The sequence below is a fragment of the Poromitra crassiceps genome, assembly GCF_964638095.1.
Source record: "Poromitra crassiceps genome assembly, chromosome: 1".
Taxonomy (NCBI): domain Eukaryota; kingdom Metazoa; phylum Chordata; class Actinopteri; order Beryciformes; family Melamphaidae; genus Poromitra; species Poromitra crassiceps.
The window spans coordinates 86,117,346-86,141,844 of NC_139623.1; the positions used below are offsets into that span (position 1 = coordinate 86,117,346).

Genomic DNA, 24,499 nt, shown 5'->3' on the forward strand with positions numbered 1-24,499 from the left:
GAGACTCCTCTTTGAGGGTGACATCATTGACCATACTGTATATGGACCAAAAGTGGAACCTAGCGACCTAGCACATGGCTATTGTTTTGTTTACATTTACCACTGCCGTGGGTCCTTTGGGGATCCTACAATTAATAGGCGACTAAGAATGTGCCTGACGAAAAATGTAGCTTAAAATACGTTCATAGACTAGAGAACGTAATTAATATTATTACTGATACATCGTTTCAACCGCCCGCCCACGGGGCGGGATATCCGCGGTCAGCGCGGTTATAACTGTGGCCCGCGCATCACTAGTAGAGGCACTGCCGAGGCACCGAGGCAGCGCTGTGCGTCGTCCCGCAGATCGAAATCAGTTTCTGGCAACAAATCACTTTCTGACACAACACCGGCCAGTAGGCTATACAGTAACCATTGATAGTATACAGTAACTCTCCCTGCACCATTGCACCATGCAACAATAGCTTAACCCGAGTCGACAATTCTGGTATAGGCTATTGAAATAGGCTAGAATTAAAATCTCACACATCCCTACCCTATTAACACATTCACTGCCAACAGTTTTTTTTTTACTGTAGGTAGCTTCTGCCAAGGTTTTTTTTTGAGGATTCTGGCTCATCTTTCAAGAGCCGAGGATTATTTTCTGCTAGGAATTTGTGAACACAAAATATCTCAAAAGAACTAATAGAATGTGTGCTTTCTCTGTCTAAAAGAGTTAGTTTGTAGAGTTAGTAGTTATGCAGGCATTAGCAGTTGAATACAGCATGGTTTCAGCGTCTGAGAAGAAAAGCTGAGAAAAATGCATTTTTGTGAAATTCGATAGAACAGTCACTTTAACTATTTATTTTTGGCATCAGTGAGACATCAGACATCTAAACAATAGTTCTTTGAACAGTAATTTCCTCCATAACAGCACCCTCACCCCCCTCTCCTCCAAACTCCTCCCTCCGTGGGTGTGTCTCTGGTGGCTTTGCAGCGTTTGTCACAAGCGAGTCTCTCCTGCCTGTCTGTGCTGCCTGGCTGCTGGCGGCCGCTCTTTGGGCGAGTGTGGATGGGGCTCGTTTTTCGGTTGTGAGCTCAGCTGGAATGAAGCTGCGTGCGATTCTGGGCTTTCTGCCGGTGTTTCAAAGTGTGTTTCACCCATAATCTATTATGCAAATTTGCAATCCCCCACCGCCAGCTCCCTGCGCGAAAGCGAAAGCGTTTTCGCCAATCCATTTTCATGAGAATGGCTTCCTCACGCTGCTGTTTTTGCTTGGCTTCGTCTAGTCTGGAGAGCACTGTCGCCACTTAGTGGGTCGGTAAAATAGATTATAACCATTCAATACCTCCCATATTTTTATAGGAGATGTAAAAGGGTTAGATCCACGTCCCACCGTCAAAAAAAAAAAAAAAAATTTGGGGACGAGATATCTTGTCCACGGCAGTCAACCGTTGGTTTCTGCTTGACGAGATATCTCGTCCACGGCAGTGAACGTGTTAAAGAAACAAATATTTTTAAATGTGTATGTTATAGCCTATATGAGCGAAACGACTAATTAAAAGGCTACTAATTACAAAAGCATCAATTTTCATTACGAATCCGAACTGGTTCATCCTCCAATTCTCTCTTCCCTCTCTCGTTCTCTCCCCCCCTCTCTCTCTCTGACTCTCTCTCTCTCTCTCACACTGTCACTCTGCTTGCATTGAGCAAGAAAGAAGCTGCTGTGTGCAGGCGGTGACGCTGTGGCTTTTAAGGGGAGTGATCTCAATTTGTGGTGAATCCTGTTAATATGGGCATAATTGGGCATAATATTGGGGTTTGCGCTGAGATGACGTGAAGCGCAGCGGCCCGACACGTCCACAATTAGGGCTTTGCATGGCACTATTCCAGCACAAAACGGGCGCTAACGCAAAATGACCACCGTTGGGAAGATAGGGACCTTAGTCTGTGTTATTCTTATTGTGTCATTATCAGTGGAGTAGCTCCAGGCTATGTATTGGTCTAGCATTGCTGATAAGAACTTTGGCTCCTTGGTTTGGGCTATTGCAGGCCCTCTAAGAATTTGAGCCTTTTAGCATGAAGAAGGTTTCCTCAAAAAATCTGTTCCCTGTAAATATTGTGAGGATTTGCTTCTCACTTATCTTTCCTATAAGTCTCCTATAAAACTACTGCTTCTACTACTACTACTACTACTACTCCTACTACTACTATGACTAATAATACTAATATACTACTAATAGTAATAATAATGAAATGAAGAATAATCAAGTGCCTATTTTGACTGTACTTAGCCATAACAAAATATATACAAGAAAAACAATGTGGAGGGATGGTGAGCTGGTGATTACAGAGACAAGCCATCTTAGGTTTGACCCCTGTGACCTCTGTGTCCACAGCTGTCAAAGTGCTTTTCAGCAAGACACTAAAAGCCTGCTGATGCTGAGCAGGCTCAGGAGCACCTCAGGGTGCTGCTCCTATCTCCCCTGTGGCCCCACCCATTTGCTGAAATGCATACACGTGTGTGCGCATGGGCCAAAGGGAAATGCGAAGCACCACATTAGAAATCACATTATAATTACCATGTAATGAATGTGTCATTAACTGGTAATTAAAATTCTTGGGGTGTTGACAGGTCAGTTTAGCCATATTCTCATCTGTGCTGAAGATGACACTTATCATGCTTCGGGCTGATATTGAAATTGACAGATATGCTGTTTGTTTGGGTTCCGCTGTACTAATCGGACAGTTAATTTAAATAATAACAGTAATCAGACAAGCAGAGGAGATAATGGGAAATCCCACTTGTGCGTTGAACCCCGAATAGCAGCTTGTCTCCTCAGCCAGACATTTAGGATTCCCTCACGTAAACTCTCATCCAAGCCCATTAAAGCCCTGAACAGCGGTTGTGAAAGTCAGGACCCAGAAGACCACTCACTTCTATGTACGTGTGTGTGTTGCAGGTCAGGACACAGAAGGCCACTCACTTCTGTGTACGAGTGTGTTGCAGGTCAGGACACAGAAGGCCACTCACTTCTATGTACGTGTGTGTGTTGCAGGTCAGGACACAGAAGGCCACTCACTTCTATGTACGTGTGTGTTGCAGGTCAGGACACAGGAATTCACTCACTTCTGTGTACGTGTGTGTTGCAGGTCAGGACACAGAAGGCCACTCACTTCTGTGTACGAGTGTGTTGCAGGTCAGGACACAGGAATTCACTCACTTCTGTGTACGTGTGTGTTGCAGGTCAGGACACAGAAGGCCACTCACTTCTGTGTACATGTGTGTTGCAGGTCAGGACACAGAAGGCCACTCACTTCTGTGTACGTGTGTGTTGCAGGTCAGGACACAGAAGGCCACTCACTTCTATGTATGAGTGTGTTGCAGGTCAGGACACAGAAGGCCACTCACTTCTGTGTATGTGTGTGTTGCAGATCAGGACACAGAAAGCCACTCACTTCTGTATACGAGTGTGTTGCAGGTCAGGACACAGAAAGCCACTCACTTCTGTATACGAGTGTGTTGCAGGTCAGGACACAGAAGGCCACTCACTTCTGTGTATGAGTGTGTTGCAGGTCAGGACACAGAAGGCCACTCACTTCTGTGTATGAGTGTGTTGCAGGTCAGGACACAGAAGGCCACTCACTTATGTGTACGTGTGTGTTGCAGGTCAGGACACAGAAGGCCATTCACTTCTGTGTACGTGTGTGTTGCAGGTCAGGACACAGAAGGCCACTCACTTCTGTGTACGTGTGTGTTGCAGGTCAGGACACAGAAGGCCACTCACTTCTGTGTACGTGTGTGTTGCAGGTCAGGACACAAAAGGCCACTCACTTCTGTGTACCTGTGTTGCAGGTCAGGACACAGAAGGCCACTCACTTCTGTGTACGTGTGTGTTGCAGGTCAGGACACAGAAGGCCACTCACTTCTATGTATGAGTGTGTTGCAGGTCAGGACACAGAAGGCCACTCACTTCTGTGTACGAGTGTGTTGCAGGTCAGGACACAGAAGGCCACTCACTTCTGTATACGAGTGTGTTGCAGGTCAGGACACAGAAGGCCACTCACTTCTGTGTATGAGTGTGTTGCAGGTCAGGACACAGAAGGCCACTCACTTCTGTGTATGAGTGTGTTGCAGGTCAGGACACAGAAGGCCACTCACTTATGTGTACGTGTGTGTTGCAGGTCAGGACACAGAAGGCCATTCACTTCTGTGTACGTGTGTGTTGCAGGTCAGGACACAGAAGGCCACTCACTTCTGTGTACGTGTGTGTTGCAGGTCAGGACACAGAAGGCCACTCACTTCTGTGTACGTGTGTGTTGCAGGTCAGGACACAAAAGGCCACTCACTTCTGTGTACCTGTGTTGCAGGTCAGGACACAGAAGGCCACTCACTTCTGTGTACGTGTGTGTTGCAGGTCAGGACACAGAAGGCCACTCACTTCTATGTATGAGTGTGTTGCAGGTCAGGACACAGAAGGCCACTCACTTCTGTGTACGAGTGTGTTGCAGGTCAGGACACAGAAGGCCACTCACTTCTGTTTACGTGTGTGTTGCAGGTCAGGACACAGAAGGCCACTCACTTCTGTTTACGTGTGTGTTGCAGGTCAGGACACAGAAGGCCACTCACTTCTATGTATGAGTGTGTTGCAGGTCAGGACACAGAAGGCCACTCACTTCTGTTTACGTGTGTGTTGCAGGTCATGACACAGAAGGCCACTCACTTCTGTTTACGTGTGTGTTGCAGGTCAGGACACAGAAGGCAACTCACTTCTGTTTACGTGTGTGTTGCAGGTCAGGACACAGAAGGCCACTCACTTCTGTTTACGTGTGTGTTGCAGGTCAGGACACAGAAGGCCACTCACTTATGTGTATGAGTGTGTTGCAGGTCAGGACACAGAAGGCCACTCACTTCTGTGTACGAGTGTCAGGTCCTCCACTAGATTGCTCTGCACTGCTCTAAACGAATGATAACTAATGGATTTCTAACCGTTTGTTATCTGAATAAAACATGCTGATAAACTCTTGTCTATATCCATGACATCCAGGACATGTTTTCGAAGGAAAAAATCTATAACATTACTTGCCAAGACGCTCATGGCTGACAAGCATGTAAGTAGCAGTAGTTTTTCACTTGTTAAAAATATATGGGCCCTATCTTCCGACAGGTGCTATCCCCTAAGGCCTAAGCGCTTGCGCACCTGTTTGCACGTGCCTTAAGGCAGGGAAGATAGCAGTCCACCTTGCGCCGTCCGCCAGGTGTTATGCCGAGTTTTGCACCCCAGCGCCGGCAGCATCCCCACCTCACGGGAGCATATCGTCGCTGTTGTGCCAGGACCTCGAATGTCACTTTTTAACTTTTTGTCATAAATCAGTGCCATTGGTCACCCTTCACGTCTCTGTGTGGTTTTTACCAAATGCAACCAATGGAAAAGCATTAAAACGAGCTTGTGAGTAAATCTCGTAACGCCATTCGCCCTCAATCTGTCAGTCAAACCTCGAAATTCGTCCCCTACCTCCGTCTGTACCCCCCCACGCAGGACAGTAAACCCGGAAAAGTCACACGGCAGACGTGCTGTGTATTTCTCTTATCGTTTTGACTAATCCTGGCTTCCTCTGTTAATAGATCAATAAAATGTTTTCCAGTTATTCCTAGGCTGCAAACTTGTTTTAACATGCAAATCGGAGTGGTTTCTGAAGAGAATAAAGTAACGTTAACGCTACGTTATGTCAGACTGTTCTCACCCCATGCCAAAGCCCCCGCCTCGGCCATGAGAGGCTCAGAGCACTGCTGCTGCTGCTGCGCGCGCCCCCACGGCCCGGAGCTTGGGGCTCGTGCATGAGCATACCACTCTCTTCCGCCTGACTGGCCGAGAGAGAGTGCTTCCAAGTCGGACTGATAATATAAACATCATTTGAGCTTATCCAGGTAAGATATTAATAAAGACACATTCAGCGGGAAACTAACTATAATTAAGACATGTGCCAACTTTGACAATGTTTGGTTCAGTATTTTAAGAGCAAACAGGTTTTTTTAACTTCCTGAAAAGTTGCTGTTTTGGAGATTCGAGGTCCTGCCATGACAGCGGCGATATTGTAATGATTTATACAGAAATGTAACTGTTTAAAAGTGATATAATTGTCTGGGAGACGTGACCTCCCTGATTTCTAAGTTAAAACAGCCCCGAAATATGTTGGGGATGCAATTCTCAGCGGGCATGCGGAAACGTTCACGGCACCTGTCGCAGACGCAAATTAGAGCCGTGGCAAAATCATCTGCGCCCCCAAATGCCTGCGCAAACGGGATTTGGGCGGTCTTAACTACCAGAATTATTCACAGGCGTGGCCAGGCAATGCTGGGCATTAAAAACCAATCAGATTCCCGTCTCGCAATGGCTGTTTGCGCGAGGCATGCAATATGCTGTAATTCTATCCATGCGTAATAGAGTGTACTCACTCGTGCGAGGACAGAGAGAGCTTATTGACAAATCGTCTGTGGTGCCAATGACCCTCCGGGTTATGAAGGTAAATAGCCTAAGTCCATTGTCCAACAAGTTTTCTCAATTAATTTCCCTCATTGCGATGTGATAAAAGTTTCTCAGTGAGTTATAGTTGATTGCCTCACTGAATTATCTTCTAATACCCAATTTTAGCAGCATAATTTGATGTCTAGGCTGTGCGTAATGACTCCAAAAGGAATTCTACCTTGCACTGTGCTGCGCTGCACGGAGATTACGGGTGCGCTCCCAGCGCAGGGAGGCATTTGCGCCTAAGAGGTCCTTTTCAAAGCTCTTAGCGCAAAGTAATCGCGCGCTGCTGACGATAGGGTAATGCCATCTATCCCACATTTTAGCGCTGAAACGTCTGCTTTGGCATGTGGCAGCCAGTACAATTATCACAGGCATGCGCTTGTGTCCGCCCCCAATTTGCATTGCGCACGGCGTTAAACGAGCGCAAACGCTAAATTAGCGCTTTTGGGAAGATAGGGCCCTATATCTATTTTACAATAAAATGTCATTATAGACAAAGCCACTGTGAATGAAAGAAAACAGGATATTATTTTTTTCAGCAAACAGAATTGAGTGCTGGGTACTAAAATAAACCCTTCCTAATATAAATAATTTCATTAGTATGATATCAAAGGACATAAAGCGATTTCTGCTTTAAACGAAAAATATATCTAAGTGCATTTTTAATCAGTCTCAGTGTGGAGCCATTCGTTAAAGCAAATTTAAGTTAATTAATGGTTATGCAAGTTTACAGATAAGGCATTGATTGAACTAATATTGTGCAAACTGTCGCAGAAGTACACTCATATTTTTTGTAAAGCAGCACCGTCTCTGTTACAGTGTGGATGACATGGGGGTGTAACAAATAAGGCTGCATGGAGCATCTGCATATCAAATAGTATACATATAACTACATCCATATGCTATGTGCATACAGCACACTGAGTGCACATTATTGCATTTCTATGAGGACACCATTCCGGCTCCGCACATCATCTTAATCTTACCCCGAGAATCTTAACATCTGGTATTTTCCATTAACCTCACCTGAGAGAACCCCCCCTCTCTCTCTCTTTGAAATGAGGTTCAACAAAGAGAGCAAGCACACATGTCCCTGTTCTTCTCAGCAGCTCTGCTTTGTTCTCTCATGCCCTCGTGTGCTGGCGTGCAGAAACAACACAGCCATCAATCACGCATACAGTTGGAATCCACCAGTTCAGAAAAATACACCTAAAACGCACCATCGCCTTTGTGCGATACTGGTGATCATCCCTATTCAGACAACTGGCAAGTTCATCAGAAGATTTGGATGAGTACAAGCTGCCAACGGGTAGTTTTTACTGCAGAATATTGCTCGGAGACACCTGCCAAGTTAAGACTACAGAAAACTCAAGACACAGAGGATTCAGAGCTGGTTGCAAATCAAGAGGAAATACAGAAATTCTCAAAATATGTAGCGAGGGATCCCCCCCCCCCTCTTCTCTAATCTAAAAGCATGTTACCTTGGACGAGGATGTGCACCGAGGTGGTTCTCGGTCGACTGCTCGTCTGGACGGCGCACACGTACTGCCCTTCATCTGTCATGTCCACGTTTTCGATCTTGATGGTAAACTCCTCCTGATTAAGGCTCACCAGACTCACTCTGGGATCCACCGACCATTTGTCTTCCCCGGCGTACAGTATGCTGGAGCGGTTTAGCCAGGCTGTGTGTGTGACGATGTCCCCCTGTGCACACCTGAGAAGGAGAAGAGAAAAAAAACAGTACTGAAGTTAATTATCAAGTACTCAGTCTGTTTGGTAGACATGTCTGTGACACATAATTCTAATATAGGTTTCAGAAAATGGATGCAATCACATAAAGAGAATTAAGATGCCTTTATCATGAAAGATCAGATTTGAACATAAATCCTTCAAAATGACAAATGAATTAACAATCGATTCGTTGACTGATTGATGCTGGTTGGAAGACCCAAATGGGGTTGGATAATGAGCCTTTAGCTTATGTAAAGCTCAAATTTGTGCAGTGGCACATGCATAATATTCATTCTGAAACTACGGTATACAATAAAACAACACTACAATCAATATGACGTGGGTCATGTAACCAGTTTATTTGGTTAATCTCACCTCAATTATGGGTTTACTCAGAGTAAGTATTCTGTTTAAAAATAAGTGGCACATGCAGATATTAGTTGGCTTGTTGGAGCTCAAATTGATTATGCATGCACCTCACTATGCTTCTCACCTGGAGTTTTTGTGACGGTTTCTAACATCTGCACATCAAACAATAGCATTTGCATGTGCTTGTCTGTCTGCAAATCAGTCTTGTCAGTCTCAGAATTTTGCAAAGGAAAGTAATAATAACATTGCGAGCATAATTGCACCCTCTCAGTTGTCTTTATTGAATGGAGGGAATTTTAATGTAGAAACATATTTTGATTGACAAATATTTAGATTTACAACCTCAATGGGAATATTAATAGCATATGAGTGAATGCAATAGCAATTTTGCAATAAGGATAATAACAAGCACACACTGACCCTAGCTTAATTTTGCAGCTATCAGGCTTCTTTGTTGATCTGCCCACACTCATGTTTTCACCATTCAAACTGACTGAGACAATGAACCAGAACTCCACTGGTGACTGCTGAGCATTGTTGCAATTACAACAGATTGGTTTCAGGAGTCCAAACACGCTGTTTTGATACAGGAGCTGGGTCTTTGAACTCTGACTCCGAGGACGGCTTCCACAGAGCAACACATCTGCTACAGACCACATGCTGTATGTTGATGCTGACACTGACGCATTTGGATTAGAGCAGGTATCAACAGCACTGCTGGGGGGGGGGGGGTGGGACGAGACTATGAGACTGACAATAGAAACTAAAATTCTACTTTCTCGAAATGGTACTTTAGACTTCATTGCTGTTCATTTTCTGGGTTTATTTATCTTCCAACAGCCTAATGTTCCTGTGGAAGCACAGAGGAGCCGGGTGGTGATAGAAGAGGCCACACTTTGCAGCAAGACTCTTGGCTCCATTTGCGCTGTCACAGCTTTTGTTATGGCATCACTCACTTCCACTTCAGTGGCGGCAGTAGGGTCAATGGCATCCTTGGGGCATTTGTGGTGTTATGATGGGGAAAGAAGACAAAAGACTGGTGTGTGTGTGTGTGTGTGTGTGTGTGTGTGTGTGTGTGTGTGTGTGTGTGTGTGTGTGTGTGTGTGTGTGTGTGTGTGTGTGTGTGTGTGTGTGTGTGTGTGTGTGTGTGTGTGTGTGTAATCAATACATGAAAGCAATGGCTTTCAGAGTAATGGATCACAGTGTATGTGAGATGAGTGATCAATTTATTATGACATAGTGGATTAAATATATATTTATAAAGGCAACAGTGCGTGTTTTACAGTGACACCAATATTTAGCCTGCTAGACATTATAGTTATCAGAATCAAACATGTTTACTTTAACTCAGGGTTTGTACAGTAATTATCAATTACGCATACTGTAGGGTGTAATTTGTATTTTATTTTTATTTAACCTTTATTTAACCAGGTAAGTCATTAATGTCATTAATGTAATGTTCTCTGCAACGAACATAAATCTTTGGCTGAAAACAATAGGTTTGTACACCTACATGAGGACATTTTGGAGGTTACCAGCAGACTTACAAGGACGCATGCTTGCAACTACATGTATGCCCAGCCGAGTGTAAAAGCTGGAAGGCTGCAACTTTCTTGGAGGAGATCCAACACACAAACCTCTTTGCTGAGTGGCATATCTAGTCCGTCACCCTCCATTTCCTTGTTAGGCCATTACTTTAAGAGACAATTTTCCTATCTGCGGGCGGGGACTCATCAGCACATACTGTAAGGACAACTATTTTTGTTTCATGATGAAATTCTGAGACGGAATATCAAAATACCCGGTATAGATTGCAATAAGTCAAGCCCTGATTAGTCTTCTTAAAAACTCTTAAAGTGAGAGTGAAACTCAGAATTTAACTGAAGCTCATGCTGTTGAACTGTGCAGCTGACAGCAGGGCCTACAGGTCGCTCTCGATCGAGACTCTTTTCAGATCTTGCACCGACATGGTGGAATGAGCTCCCTCCCGCGGCTAGAACGGCCACATCTTTGCCCATATTCAAAAGAAAACTAAAAACTAAAAAAATCTGATTACTATCCACTTTCCTACATCTCCCTCTAGTGCACCTCTTTGACTCCTGAATTGTTTTATACACTGTAATAATCTGCACTCTTGATCATCTTTTATCTATGCATAATTTTTTATCATGATCACATATTGTCTGTTTTAATCTATTTTCATTGTTCTGCTATGTTTTATTGTGTGATTTATTTTATCTGTTGTACGTCGCTTTGGATAAAAACGTCTGCTAAATGACAATAAAGTAAAGTAAAGTAAAAACAGCAGGGTAGTCACTCAGGAGCAGTGTTGTGCAGAAACATTTTTATTTATTTATATATATTTTTATTTTTATTGTACCCGGCATTGCCCAGGTTAAATAGGCAAACAGTAATACAACTGCGCCTTTTGCTTGGCTGGAAATGATGGTGGTGTCCAGATGGTTTCCAGGACTATACAATCTGTGTATTACCATCTCTGGGTCATAAACCACCGCCATGCAAATTTTCAGCCCAATCCGACCTGGGGTGTGGATGTGAGGTGGTTTCCAGGATTTTCCATGACTTTCCAGGCAGTTCCAGGATTTTACAACCTGCCCATGACCTTCCCCAGTTCATAACCCACCGCCGTGCAAATGTTCACCCAAATCCAAACTGGGGTGTGGGCGTGAGGTGGTTTGCAAGTGGTTTCTAGGATTTTCCATGAATTTCCAGGTGGTTCCAGGACTTGACGATGTGCCCATGACCGTTCCCAGAGCATAACCCACCGCCATGCAAAATTTCACACTGCCGAGCCCTGGCTGCTCCATGGCATACTTCAGGGATGCCGGATCACCTGTCCTGGACCTGGCAACATACAGCTGTCCATGGCTGAAGACGGGGGTCTGAGGCCAGACTCCCACTTCTTTCAGTGTCTGCGGCCCCTGGGACTTGATTATGCTCTTATGACATCACTGATGACATCATGAGTGGGACTGTTTTATCACTGATGATGTCACCCCTGCTTTTATGACATTGCTGATGACATCACAATGTCCTATGACATCACTGATGATGTCACAATGCCTCTGACCTCACTGATGTTCAATTTATGACATCACTGATGACATCATCACTGGGACCTTGTGTGTGTGTGTGATTCACAGTGCCTCTGACATCACTGATGACATCCTCAGTGGGACGGGACAGACAGACAGAGAGCCCTTACTCAATTTTACAATGAAAAATTCGTATGCACTGGCTCTCTCTGCCTTAACACATAAAGGACATTACCCTACATTATTATCACAAGAGACCAACAGAAGAAAGAAGGCGTATAGCTACATAGAGAGGCAAAGTGACTGCCTACTTCCTGCTTCAGCACTGTACCAGAGATTTTCATCCGCCATTTATTTTCCCAAAAATGGGACCCATTTGCCTCCCTGCTTGGCACTCAGCATCAAAAGGGTTGGAATTGGGGGGTTAGATCACCATATGATTCCAGAGCGCGGCGCTGCTGCCGCTCACCGCTCCCCCAGGGGATGGGTCAAATGCGGAGAACAAATTTCACACATTGTGTGACAATCAGTGGGACTTTACCTTTACCTTTATATGCCAGTGGTGGATTCAGTACTCCCCAATCAGTAACGACTTTGCGATCAGACAACACGGGAGGTGCAGCCCATTTTTAGAACCGCTCTCTCATCGGTGCTACGACCTGTCACTCATTCACTTTCATCCCGCCTTCAAAAACCAGCAGTGGCTGTTAACTGGCACAGACTCACAATATGTAGTATGCGGAGCGCAGCGATTCAACGTAATATTTGAGTCTGGGGAGAGACTAATGTCCCGTTAACCATCATCACATTGCCTGCGGGTGGGAAGCTGGATTAGGGGTATGTGTCCTGGTCACTGCACTAGCGCCTTCTCTGGTCAGTCGGGGCACCTGTTCAGGGCAGAAGGGAACGGGTGGGAATAGCGTGACCGGCCCGCGTGCTATGCCCTGCCTGTGAAGCTCCCCGCTGTCAGGTGAAAAGAAGCGGCTGGTCTAACGGCTCTCCCCAGATCGGCAGAATGTGGAGCAGCGACCGGGGCAGCAGGGGGGGAAATTGGCCAAGTACAATTGGGGAGAAAATGGGGGGGAAATCAGAGAAAGACAAACACTATAATCACATTGCCAATTGCAAAATATTGCAATTGGCAATATAAAAAAATATTGCTTTATATCTACAACCAAGAAAAACAACATCAAAATCACAGCCTCGCAAAACATCATGAAAATAAGGTATTTCCTTCATCCCGACGCCAACGAACACACACACACACACACACACACACACACACACACACACACAAACACAAACACACACACACACACACACACACACACACACACACACACACACACACACACACACACACACACATCACCCTTCATCAGCCTACATTGATAGCCTAAGCAGTCATCAGACATAATTATTTTCCTGCTGTTTTTCCACCTGCATCTCTTTTAGCCTTTTCCAGTTCAGCTCTGGAAGGCTTTTCGTTGGGGCCGTCACCTGGCAAGGTTTTTTTTTAAAGTTTGTGATTTGAACACCTGTTACATCCATGGATACTGGCATGCATCTGGGCAGTGGACCAAACCACTGTGAGACATATTGGAGGGCGCAATCTTTTGAAACTTAAAAACACATTGTGAGTGGTGATGCTATGGAGTTGTGGCAGTTCTGTGCTGATGAATTTAGCTGTGCAGTGTCTTCACACTCCTTTGGAACCGTCTGCAGTCCTGGGCAGTCAGGTTGCTGAACCACACTGTGATTGTCTCCAGTGCGTAGTGTACTGTGTTGCCAAGATGCCATGGGTTTTTGTTATACTGTAGGTAGGCAAATAAGTAAGAAATGGTTAATTGGTTGGTTGGTGGTTAATGATTAATTATTGTTCCAATAAAATGGATACAGTTCTAAAAGGAGCTGGCTAAATAGTTGATATGTCACTTAAGGGGGGGTGGGTAGCTAAAGCAATATAGTAATTAGGGGTGCACCGATCGATCGGCAAGCAATCTGTATCGGCCGATTTTGACCTCAAATATGCGATCGGCTGATTGCCGATATTTCGGCTGATTGCCGATATTTTTTTTATATTATTATTATTATTTTTTTTAATAAAAAAAAGCCCTATCACTAATCAGGCTTTCCAACCATATAAAATACAATGCCAATTGGTATTATTAAAGGGGAGAAATAATCAACCTAAAATAACGTTTCCAAACTTTCTTTGAGGAGTTTATATATCGGTGATCGGTGATTGGTCGATGATCGGTTGGGCAGATATTTCCCATAGGCGATCGGCAATCGGTGATCGGTGGCAAAAAACGTGATCGGTGCATCCCTAATAGTAATGTAAGCAGTACCTAATTAATTAATTATATTACTTTTTAAAGGAGGAACCAGTAATAAATAACTATTTACACTTCCTAAGTCACTTGCCCAACACTGCTCCGGAGTCCCTCCCTCAAGGCAAATGTGCCATGAAGCTTGGTTTTTCTACAGTGCGACTGTAATTAATAGGGCATCTTGAAGGAAACATTTATTTTTCTGAAGTACTGCACCAGCGCCTTTTCCTTCAGCACCCTGTGAATAAGGAATACATTGTGCGATACATCCAGTAGTCCCTTGGTAACTTCAGCCCAAAAAGCCTCCATGAAGCCTGTACTTCCTAAAGGAGATGCATTGCCAAGGTGCAAAAGTATACAGCTGTGTAAGAGGGCAACGCAAGTCAGTCAGAGAAAACTCTCAAGTCAAAACAAAAACACACACAAAAAATCTCCAGAAGTGTATCGCTCTTTTTTTGCCGTTTGTATGCTCTACGTTATTGACAAGAGTCTTTTCACTTGTGGGCTGAAAAGATAGCAGCTATTTTCCCTTTGAATACTTAATGTGAATGTCAAGTTAGTCATGACAATTCATGATCATAAAAATTGTAAAGAACTCAATCATTAATCCCCTATTGACTAATCTTCACAGTCGGATCCTTTGTCGATGTTTTCTAAGAACACGCGTGTGTCAATGATTTTCATTCAGTTTGAGAGGGTTAGTGACACAGTGGAAGGTTATCCTGACACTGTGTTTATACCGTCTTAGGGTGTCCAATTCCTGAGAAGAGTCTGGGTGTGAGTGGGAGTAGCGGCTTTCTGAGCACGGCTAGGATGAAAGAGTACAGACTGAGAGAAAAACAGTCATAAGAAATGAAATTTCAGTTGCTAGTCTTTCGATAGCCATTAAATGCAACGAGTAAAAAACAGTAAATGCCATTGCGAATGTGCACAGACAGGGAAGGAAAACTGCCATGCCCCTCCGTGTGCACCATTGATTGGCTGGTAAAATATCTCTCTGTACAAGTTCTCATTGTCAGAGTATGTCAACATTCTTTTTTTTTGGCATCACTTCATTTTGATAGACGACTGTTGACTGACTCAACAATGTATTGATATTCAACAGTGTATCCACTGTTCCACTGACAGTCAACCAGAATTGTTCAAGCAGAAACAGTTTGGTATTTTCAGTTAACTATCAACAAACTATATGATTTGTTAAGTACCTACTGTATAAGCTCCTCAAATTGCTATCAATCGACTGGTGATAGACTGTAAAGGTTAGGGTTGAGGTTTACAATTAGTCACATTATCACATAAAAACGTAAAGTTAGGGTTATACGAGGGATCAGCTGATCAGCATTTCTATAAACAAACGGCGTCACTGGGTGGAAACGGCAATGGGACCCTATGGAGCCTGAGCTTGAGCGTCTTACTCTAGCTGGCTATGCTGTTTACATTTTAAAAACTGCGACAGTTCACACAACTTTAACATGACATGCATATATTATACATCAAACTCTTGAGCTACTTCTGCTCTCACTCAGAATGTCAAAATATAAGCGTGTGATGTGATGTATAGTTTTTGAGATATTAACGTTTGTTTGGCACAGCTCATACTACTTAACTGCTGCAGGGTTCTGCATTTCCAGGGGATTTGGGGGGATTGTGATGTTACGCTGATTCGTCCTATAGGGCAATAAAGCAATTCACTCATGAAACTATTTAATATGTAGGAATGTGCTTCTCCTTAGCTAATAGTCAGTTGAGACAAATGTTGACAGTCAACTGACATGCAAGAAGTCACCGGGGTATTTTAAAAATTAAGTGTAAGCACTTTTTCCTCAGTGGCATGCTGACATCACCTGCTGTTCAATCCAAGTATTAAAGCAAAACACCTGTGCTTAAAGGCAAATTGGAATGATTATGTATTTTTGACATTTCTTAACTAAAAAACAACCCTGGTTTGCTTTAGGTTGTTATTGTACTAAGAAGTAAGAAGTATTATGCCTCACCGGCTAAATCCCCCCAGAGAGCGCCAAAAAGAAGATGTTAAATATTTTACATAGCATACATTTCCCCCCTTATCACCTCTTGCGCAGATGGCAAATTTAATCCAAACAAATTGTCAATCATTGCAAAACCATGAAAGGAGGAAGTGAAGATGTGAGATTGGCGAGGTGAAATTTTAACTGAACAAACAACTTTCTGCCCTCTCCCCCATCTTCTTCCTGAGTCTAATGTGTGCAGATCATTAACAATACATGACACTTCTTGCTCCACAGCTAGATGGACTTTGTTTACACTGTGGATCAATGGAGTTAATATTTAATGATTTGTCATTAGGAATAATACGACCGACCGTCATCTCTTTCCACATTCTGTCCTTTCAAAGATTAATATTACCTTCTAACATGGTGTCCCCCAGTGATGTAGTTCCAACCTGGGTCAGTCCCATTCATTGTCAAAGTCACCCCCTAACGGATGTCAACATGTCAACATTACAGTGCAACTACCAAACGGACGGAAACCGATATATAGTCCCCCTTTTGGTGGGGGACACCAATAAGACAGCTCCACCTAGAGACAGCGACCCATCCCTAGTTATAACCAAGCATGAGAAAAGGAGCCTACCTGTTGTGTTTTGGCCCAAATCCACTGGGTAGTCATTCATGTGAATGCAATTCTGTATTATATTTTTGGAAAAAATGTATAAACTCTTATATGATATTGACAAGCACATCAAGTCGAGTACATGGATATATTGTAGAGCCCTGCACGGGTCTAAAATTTAGGCCCTAGCTCAGCCCGGGCCTGAGACAATCAAGCCCGACACTGGCTTTTATTTTAACAGCCTAAACCTACTGTAATGTGTTTGATCAATTTTGAATAGCTTTAGAATTTTTGTCATCGCAGAATTGCTGAACTGTGATGTCACTCAGGCAGTTGTGATGTCATTAGTGATATCAATTGAGCAAATAAATGTGCAGTTGAGCAATTGTGCGCTGCACATACCAATAGAGCAGGGGAGGCCAGGGAGCGGACAAGTTACGGACGAGGCCACGCAGCGGCCGAGCTGCATCTGTGAGCCCACGGAGCGGGCGCAATTTCCCTAACTGCAGCCATGGTGCATCCTCTCCAGAGTCTCCACCCTAGAAATCGAGCACGCGTAGCGCGCAAGATTTCTAGTAGCCTATATTGGGCTTGTAAATGTGACAGCAAACATCTCCGAAGACTTGACAACAGCTGTTATAGCCAAGTGTTTCATGCTACTGCCCTGTAATTAATTATACATTTGTTTGTGTTGTAAAGAATAACCAGGCTTCATGTGTATTGTGAATGCATGTATCTTTTGTGGGGTTTGACATTGACTCAAACTTTTGACTGGTTTAAACTTGGTCAAACCGCTACATAAATAAATGGCCATGTGGTCATTTTATATTAAGGATTGGCATTTTGAATCAATTTCCATAAAAATTCGGGAAAATTAACGATCAATAATCGATTATCGATAGCGTAATAATAATAATAATAATTATATATATATATATATATATATATATATTACTCTGGTCTGGTAATAACGTTGCGCGTTCTCTGCCAGCTATAATGTCGATGCCGCTGTGTAGTAAGAATATCAGACACTAGCGCTGTGGCCAGCTAAACAAACATGTTACATGTCAGGTTACATGATGTACATGTAACCTAGCTAGCTAGGCCACTGTACTCACATTTTGAAAGTAGGACTCCGCTCACCGGCCGCAGCTTCCAGGCTTATAAACTCGTGACAAAAACCTCATCTGTCCTGATGGTCGAGTTCCATCCAGCTGCTCTCAGAGTCCGACGCGTGGATATTATTAGCGTTATTTGCCACGAGATGTGTGTGAATTGATTCAGGTGGGCATTAGCAGCTAAAGGCTAGCTGAGTCCATGGTGACTGCTGCTATTTCATAGTTCATAACGTTATAAACAAATAAAACGACTTGAATTCACTTAAACACGTGTACCATTACTCACACTTGTTGAAAATTAGGAGAGAAGTGTATGAAGTGTCATAGTTATAACGGCTTCACTGAGGTCTGCAGACCGCTGGGTGCGTTTGTTCGTGTCCCCGGCACATGCCGGTGTGAATTCCCCATGTTTAAAACAGTGTTGTTGGCACAAAGGCCCCCACCCAGCCAGAAAACTAGAGACTATGAAGCTCCACCTCACGTTAGTCGGCTGTGCAATGGAGTGGGGTGAGGAGGAACGAATTCCACCCAAACCTAGTCCGCAAAAAAAAAAAAAAAAAACGATAAAAATTCCACGTGATCGAATTCATTCCTCAACGACCAATTATCAATTATTGATGAACATCCCTATTTTATATAAACTATTTATTCATTGAATTGACCGAAAATATCGTTATCTACGGCTGGCTACTGTGATACTAACCACCATTATACAACATGTAGTTCTGACCAAGCAATCTGATTGGTCAACTAGACATTTGGACTGTTCTCAAATGAGCATAACAGCACACCTAGCCGAATCAAATCATTCATTTGAGCACGGTCTCGTTACTAAACTCAGAAAAAAAATCTATTTTTTCCCCGTTGTTATTTTTTGTTCTCGCTTAAACCGAATGTTTTACAGTATGGTCACTCACGATTCTCTGGAAGACTTTTTGGCTTGGTTCGAACCTTAAAACTCGTTATATTAGGATTTATCAAAATGTCTATGGAGAAAATGGATGCAGGGGCAAATTACGTTACGAAAAGTCACGTGCCTGTTGAGCTCTATTCCCCCCATGTTAAAATGCCCGAGTTTGTAACATGATTAAACATCTTTCCAGTTAGGGGCGAAACACAGTTTTGGTTTATAAAGCTAATTTCACCTTTTCATAACAATTGTAGGGGGGTCAATTTTTATATAACTCACCCGTTTGGAGTAAAATAGATGATAGAAAAGGGGGTGATTGACAGATCGCCTGTTCAGTGATCACGCAGCTTGCCGATCACGGACCAATAGCAGGCGGAGCTGCGGCTCTGGGAAACTCCCCTCTCACATGAGGTGCGGAAGGACTCAACCCATTCCCTCCCACACTGCTGACGAAAAATCAAGATGGTGACACCCACCGTTTGAACTCCGCCAGGAAAACGAAATTTAATGGGATAGATACGTCCATATTATTTATGTCTATGGGTGCTACCAGCCGCGTAAGGTGCTTATGTGCTTGTAAGAGCTGTTGTGCATGGAATCCCATGCAAGGCGTCCATGAGAAATCAGGCTAGTCACTTGTCACTTTTAACCACGTTAAAGTAGGCCAGGAACGGGTCCCAGATACATTTATTAAGTGAGTTGGTCCTCAGGAACCTGAGTCTCTCTATGCGTATAACTGAGACCATGTCCGTCAGCCAGAGCTGAGAAGAAGGAGGAAAGGGGACTTCCATTCCTTCAGAATGAGTCTCTTGGCGACAGTCCCCTGTGTCAGAGACTGTTGCATAGGGAGGAGCAGAGAGGATTCCAAGCAGCATTTGTTCTAGTTGATAGTTTAAGAGCGTAGCTACCCCAAACCCCAAGATGACATCATCAAATATCTTCTTTTGTCCTGACCTACAGTCCACAACCCAAAAATAATCAGTTTACTATCATAGAAGACTAAAGAAGCAGGAAATATTCACATTAACATTTGAATGTTTGTATTTTTTTCTTAAAAATGTGTCTTAAACGATTATCGATTATAAAAAATAGGAGGATTCCAAAACATCCTCTGAAAGTGCAAGCCAACACACAGGGAAGCTTGAGTTGATCCAAGCCAAAAGCTGAGCTGCGGAGCTGAGCGGAGCGAGTGTACCACACCTCACCAGAGCTTGACGCCCATGCCAAACCAAGGAGCGGGAATCGTGTTTTAATTAACTGTTATCTTTACCCCCCAGGAAGTTAACTTGCAAACACATAAGTAAGTCTCACAATCAAGTCAATACACCTAGGGAGAGATGTTAATGTTACATGGGGTTGAGGGCTAACGGTAGGCTAACTGTATTGGTTAGGAGCTAAGCCTTATCAGGGCTTAAAATTTGGCGCGGGATTGCGAGATTCGCGCATCTTTTTGGAAATTCCTGCATATTTTCAATTTATAAAGGGGGAGTAATCCCGCAATGGTTTATGCCAGGGGTCTCAAACTCACGACCCCCGTGCCAGACACGGCCCCTAATCATTTTAGGCTAAAACGATTTCATTTTTTTCATTTTTCAAGTTATAGTGAAATCAGGCCCGCACCTCCGCTTGTTGTAAAACACAGAGCGCGCTCCCGAGGTGCGTGGCTTCATGCAGACGAGCCGCACGTCACACCAAGGTTGCCAGATACATTTCCATAGATGTGCAGTTCCTTGGGCGGTTTTGTGTGCATTTTGGCGGGTTTTAAACTCTTTGTGCTGGAAACCGTCAGCAGTATCTGGCAACACGGCTTCATCACTGCACGTAAAATCCACCTCATTAGCAGATGATTCGGTTCACCCGAGTGAAAAACCAAGTGGAAAGAAAAATATTTGCATGCTAAAATGTTGTCTTTTGTTGAGAAGTGAACATGTCGCTGTCAAAAGGCAAAAGAAAGGTTGATGATGAGCACTGACAGTTTCAGGAGAAGTGGGAGTCAGACAGACCTGGTTTTACAGGGGTGCAAAAGCACGCATTGCACCCTTATTTTAATTGTCTGCATGCTCAGTTGAAAAGTTATAAATGCTGCAGCTGCACACTTACTGTTTAAACTTGAATTATAATTGTTGTTTTTCTTTGTTCTTTGATGTGAATGTATGGCTTTTTGGCACCTATATGTAACCTTTTAAGGTTGAGATGATTGTATTATCATTATATCGTCCAAATATTTCAGTAAAGCACTTGAAACACTTGAAATATTCTTGCTTGGCTGGTATCATTCTACTTGAAATTATGGTAAAATGCATTATTTTTAGTAAAATAACGTCAAATTTTCAGCCCGTACATGTGCACCCCTTCCTATCTAGGATGCATCCCTAGTCATCTTGTTCTGGAACCGGCCCTGGAGTCAGAGATTATTTTTTTGGCGAGTTCAAAGGGAATGCCGCCTGACTCATCTGCAAAGAGAAAATTGCCGTACTAAAATAATATAACCTGATGCGAATAAGAATAAGAGAATAAGCAGGGATGCAAACTAGTCACCTTTAGGTAGCCTAACAGTGAGTCACATTTTTCATCCCAAAATAGGGCACTTCAGTGAATGATTTTTGGGTCTCATTTTCTGGTATTTGTATCTATACTTTTACTAAAGTATGGATTTAGAGTATTTTATGCACCACTGGTTAGAAGTCTTCTTCTCTCAGTTTTCTCAGCACTTACAGTAGGGCAGAAAAAAACGTAAGCACACTAATTGAATGGAAGCGCATCAGAGAAGATTTAGAAGTGAGTAGACGCAAAGCCATCTGAAAAAGTAAGTAGGTAGACGGCATCTACCTGCATCTACGTTCCACTACACCACTGGGTATGCCCCCGGTGTCATCGCGGGTAGGTGTTATCATGGGGTCCGGACCATGTACCTGCAATACCTGCTGGAAACCTGTTAACAAGTCTATCAGCTGTCAGTAGGTGGCTTTTATTTTGAAGTTCAGCTAATCTGCATGACATGGAAAGATTCTAGCAGAGAGAAAGTTTTCCCATACTTCATTTTTATATTGGCACGAATACATTGTGGGGAGAGAGACAAGACTATACAATATGGCTTGAAATGAAAGCATAAGCAGCGATTAGCTGATGCGTAGAGTCAGAGCCTATGGAAGGCGTAGTTGTTCACCAGCCTCTTGATGTTGGCTGAATTACGCTTGTACTGTACATGGCTCTGACCTTTCAGAGAAGCTGACAACGTCCGCAATGTTACTGTGACATAAACCAACTAGTTTGTTGATGTCATTGCTGCACTCCATGGTGTGATTTTTTAACAGCAATATCTGATTTGGTTGTTTCCAAATAGTTTTGTACAAAGGAAAGACGATTGTCACGGCTACAATATAATTACAAAATATTCTAATTGTAATTTACATTTTCTCACTCCTTTTCCATTTTTTTCAGGCCGCCCCTCCAAGGCAATGGTAGGAGAAACCGTCATATGTTGTTTGCATGCATCATCTTAGCCAGCTGCCAGAAGTCATACCAGCTGATCTTATTCATGCACAGTTTGTATAAAACATAAGTATTGATGATTGCCATGTCCAAAATGTGGAGCAACACCGCCATGGGCCAGCAGCAGGTACTGTAGCAGAATCTCATTATAGTTCAGAATCATCAGATCCATGATGGCGTCACTGTGGTGCTGAATCACGGCGAAGAACATTGTTTGTGGGATGCAATTCTTTTCTCTTTTCTCATATTCACTGGAAGGCTAATAGCTTTGTAATGACGGCCCACTGGCGATGCTCATCAGCAGTTTCGATTGCATAGGGCAAGTACATGCCGTTCTCAAGATAGTGCAACTACAAAAATCAATGAAACTAAAATATAGCCTACAAACAAACAGAAAAACTTCTATGCATGATTTAATTATTGTGGGGTACTGTCTGGCAGTAAGTGAGATTGTCCCTGCCTCATAGCACAACATGAACATCATATTTCTGCAGGGTTTGTTGGCTTACGGTTACTTGGCCCTGTACTCTGTTTAACCCTCCATCCATTCACATTTCAGCACATTCCCAAAATGCTGTGACACTCGCAAACGGTATTATTATTACATTATCTTACATGGTGCTATCATTTTCTAGTTTACTCCTCTGTCATGAAAATTGGATTTTTATCATTAGTGTCCACCTCTAAAATAGCTCAAGCTGAGGGGAGGGGCTGTCGCTGTGTAGGAGGAGAAAATGCAATGTTGTAATTCCTACTGGTTGCTCTTTAACTCATTGAGTGCCAATGACGACTTTAGTCGTCAATTGATTTAGTAACGTTCAGTGCCAATGACGACTAAAGTCGTCAATTGCGTTTTTTGACGGGGGGATGTCGATCTAAGCCTCTTACATCGCCTCTTACAATATGGGAGCTATTGAATGTGTCTAACCTATTTTACAGAACCCTTAGGTGGCGACAGTGCTCTCCAGATTACAGAAAGGCGAGGAAAAAACAAAGAAGAAGCCGTTGGGGAAACGGAAATCGCATCGCATCCGTATGCATCGATATGCATGAAGCATAACGTTAGCACCGGCCGCACCCTTCACTGTGTGCACAGCAGCAGAAAGCCACCAGAGACACTCCCACTACGAGGGGTTTGCAGTTGAGGCGGGGGGGGGGGGGGGGGGGGGGCACGCAGAGCAGCACACAACACCCAGACAGACCCAGACAGCAGGACAGGATTGGCAAACGCAAGCCAGAACATCCGATGCCCACCAGCAGCAAATCAAGACCAGCAAGAAGCTGCAACCAGCAGCGCACGCAGGGGCCAGCGCTGCTGGTTGCAGCTAAAAAAATATTATTCTGCCAAACAAAATTCCCTGGCCTTCACTGTTTTAATGAAGGAAATTATTTTTGAGGTGTGACTACATTAGAAAATATTAGCTTTAGAGTCAGTGATGTGCTTGAAATGTTTAATTTCACAAAAGGCTCATTATCTCAGCTTCTAGAAAAAAATGGCTGTTTTTGGTTAAATCAAGCTATCTTCTCCGGCTCATAACTAAAGAACGGAAAATGGGATCAATAAACTTTTTTTTGCAGATGATAGAAGAGATTCTCCTCGTTCTTTGTGCGTGTTCGGTGTTTACATTGTAATATCACACAATATTCTGTGGGCCTCGAGAAATCACTGAAAACGCTCTGAAACTCTGGCACTGGGAGCGTCCGTTCTCCAAAAGTGGCTGGCACTCAAAAGATTAATACTCGGAGACACAAAGCCAAGGTTACTGTTTGCAACATCACTCACTGATGACATCACAATTGCTCGAGTGACCATCACTAGATCACATCATGGAGTGCACGAGTGACATCACTCAGCGCACAATTGCTCAACTTTGCATGTCATAGACATTGTGACATCATCAGTGACATCACAGTTGCTTGAGTGACCATCACTGATGACATCATCCAATGTGGGACAAAAATTGAAACAGAGACACAGAGCCCACTTCCTCCATTTATGATGATGATGATTGACAGCAGCCTGAAAGGACTTCAGTGTCTATATGATGTAAGAGTAAGCTCAGATATAAAATGATGCATCTTGCACTGAAATCACAATCAATGAGGAATATACAGTATGGCTTGCTGAGTGATGCTGTGAAACTAAACAGCGGTTTAGATTTACCACACTATTTCAGTGTAGTTCTCTATTAGCCGTACATTTACAGTACAACAGCAGAAATTTAAAGTGACATTGACAGTCATCAATTACTCCATGGATATTTTAAACATGTAAAAGGCAATTTTTTTAATTGAAGCTTCCATTGAAAGTTGATTCTTTGTTACTGCTAGCAAACGCTCGATTCCTAGGCTCGCGGCCTCTCCCACGCTGCAGCTCGCCCACTATAA

At 43.4% G+C, this 24,499-nt stretch overlaps 1 protein-coding gene across 2 annotated transcripts in view; it reads right to left on the reverse strand.

Annotated features, from left to right (window-relative positions):
- The window catches only part of ntm (neurotrimin), a gene marked incomplete at both ends in the record, with an annotated part of 870,443 nt that overhangs the window by 115,731 nt on the left and 730,213 nt on the right, over positions 1 to 24,499 (reverse strand). For both annotated transcript variants that reach the window (XM_083648584.1, XM_083648583.1), the window contains one exon: positions 7,992 to 8,224. In XM_083648584.1, coding sequence (XP_083504710.1) covers positions 7,992 to 8,224 — 233 coding nt within the window. The remainder of the gene's footprint in view (positions 1 to 7,991; positions 8,225 to 24,499) is intronic.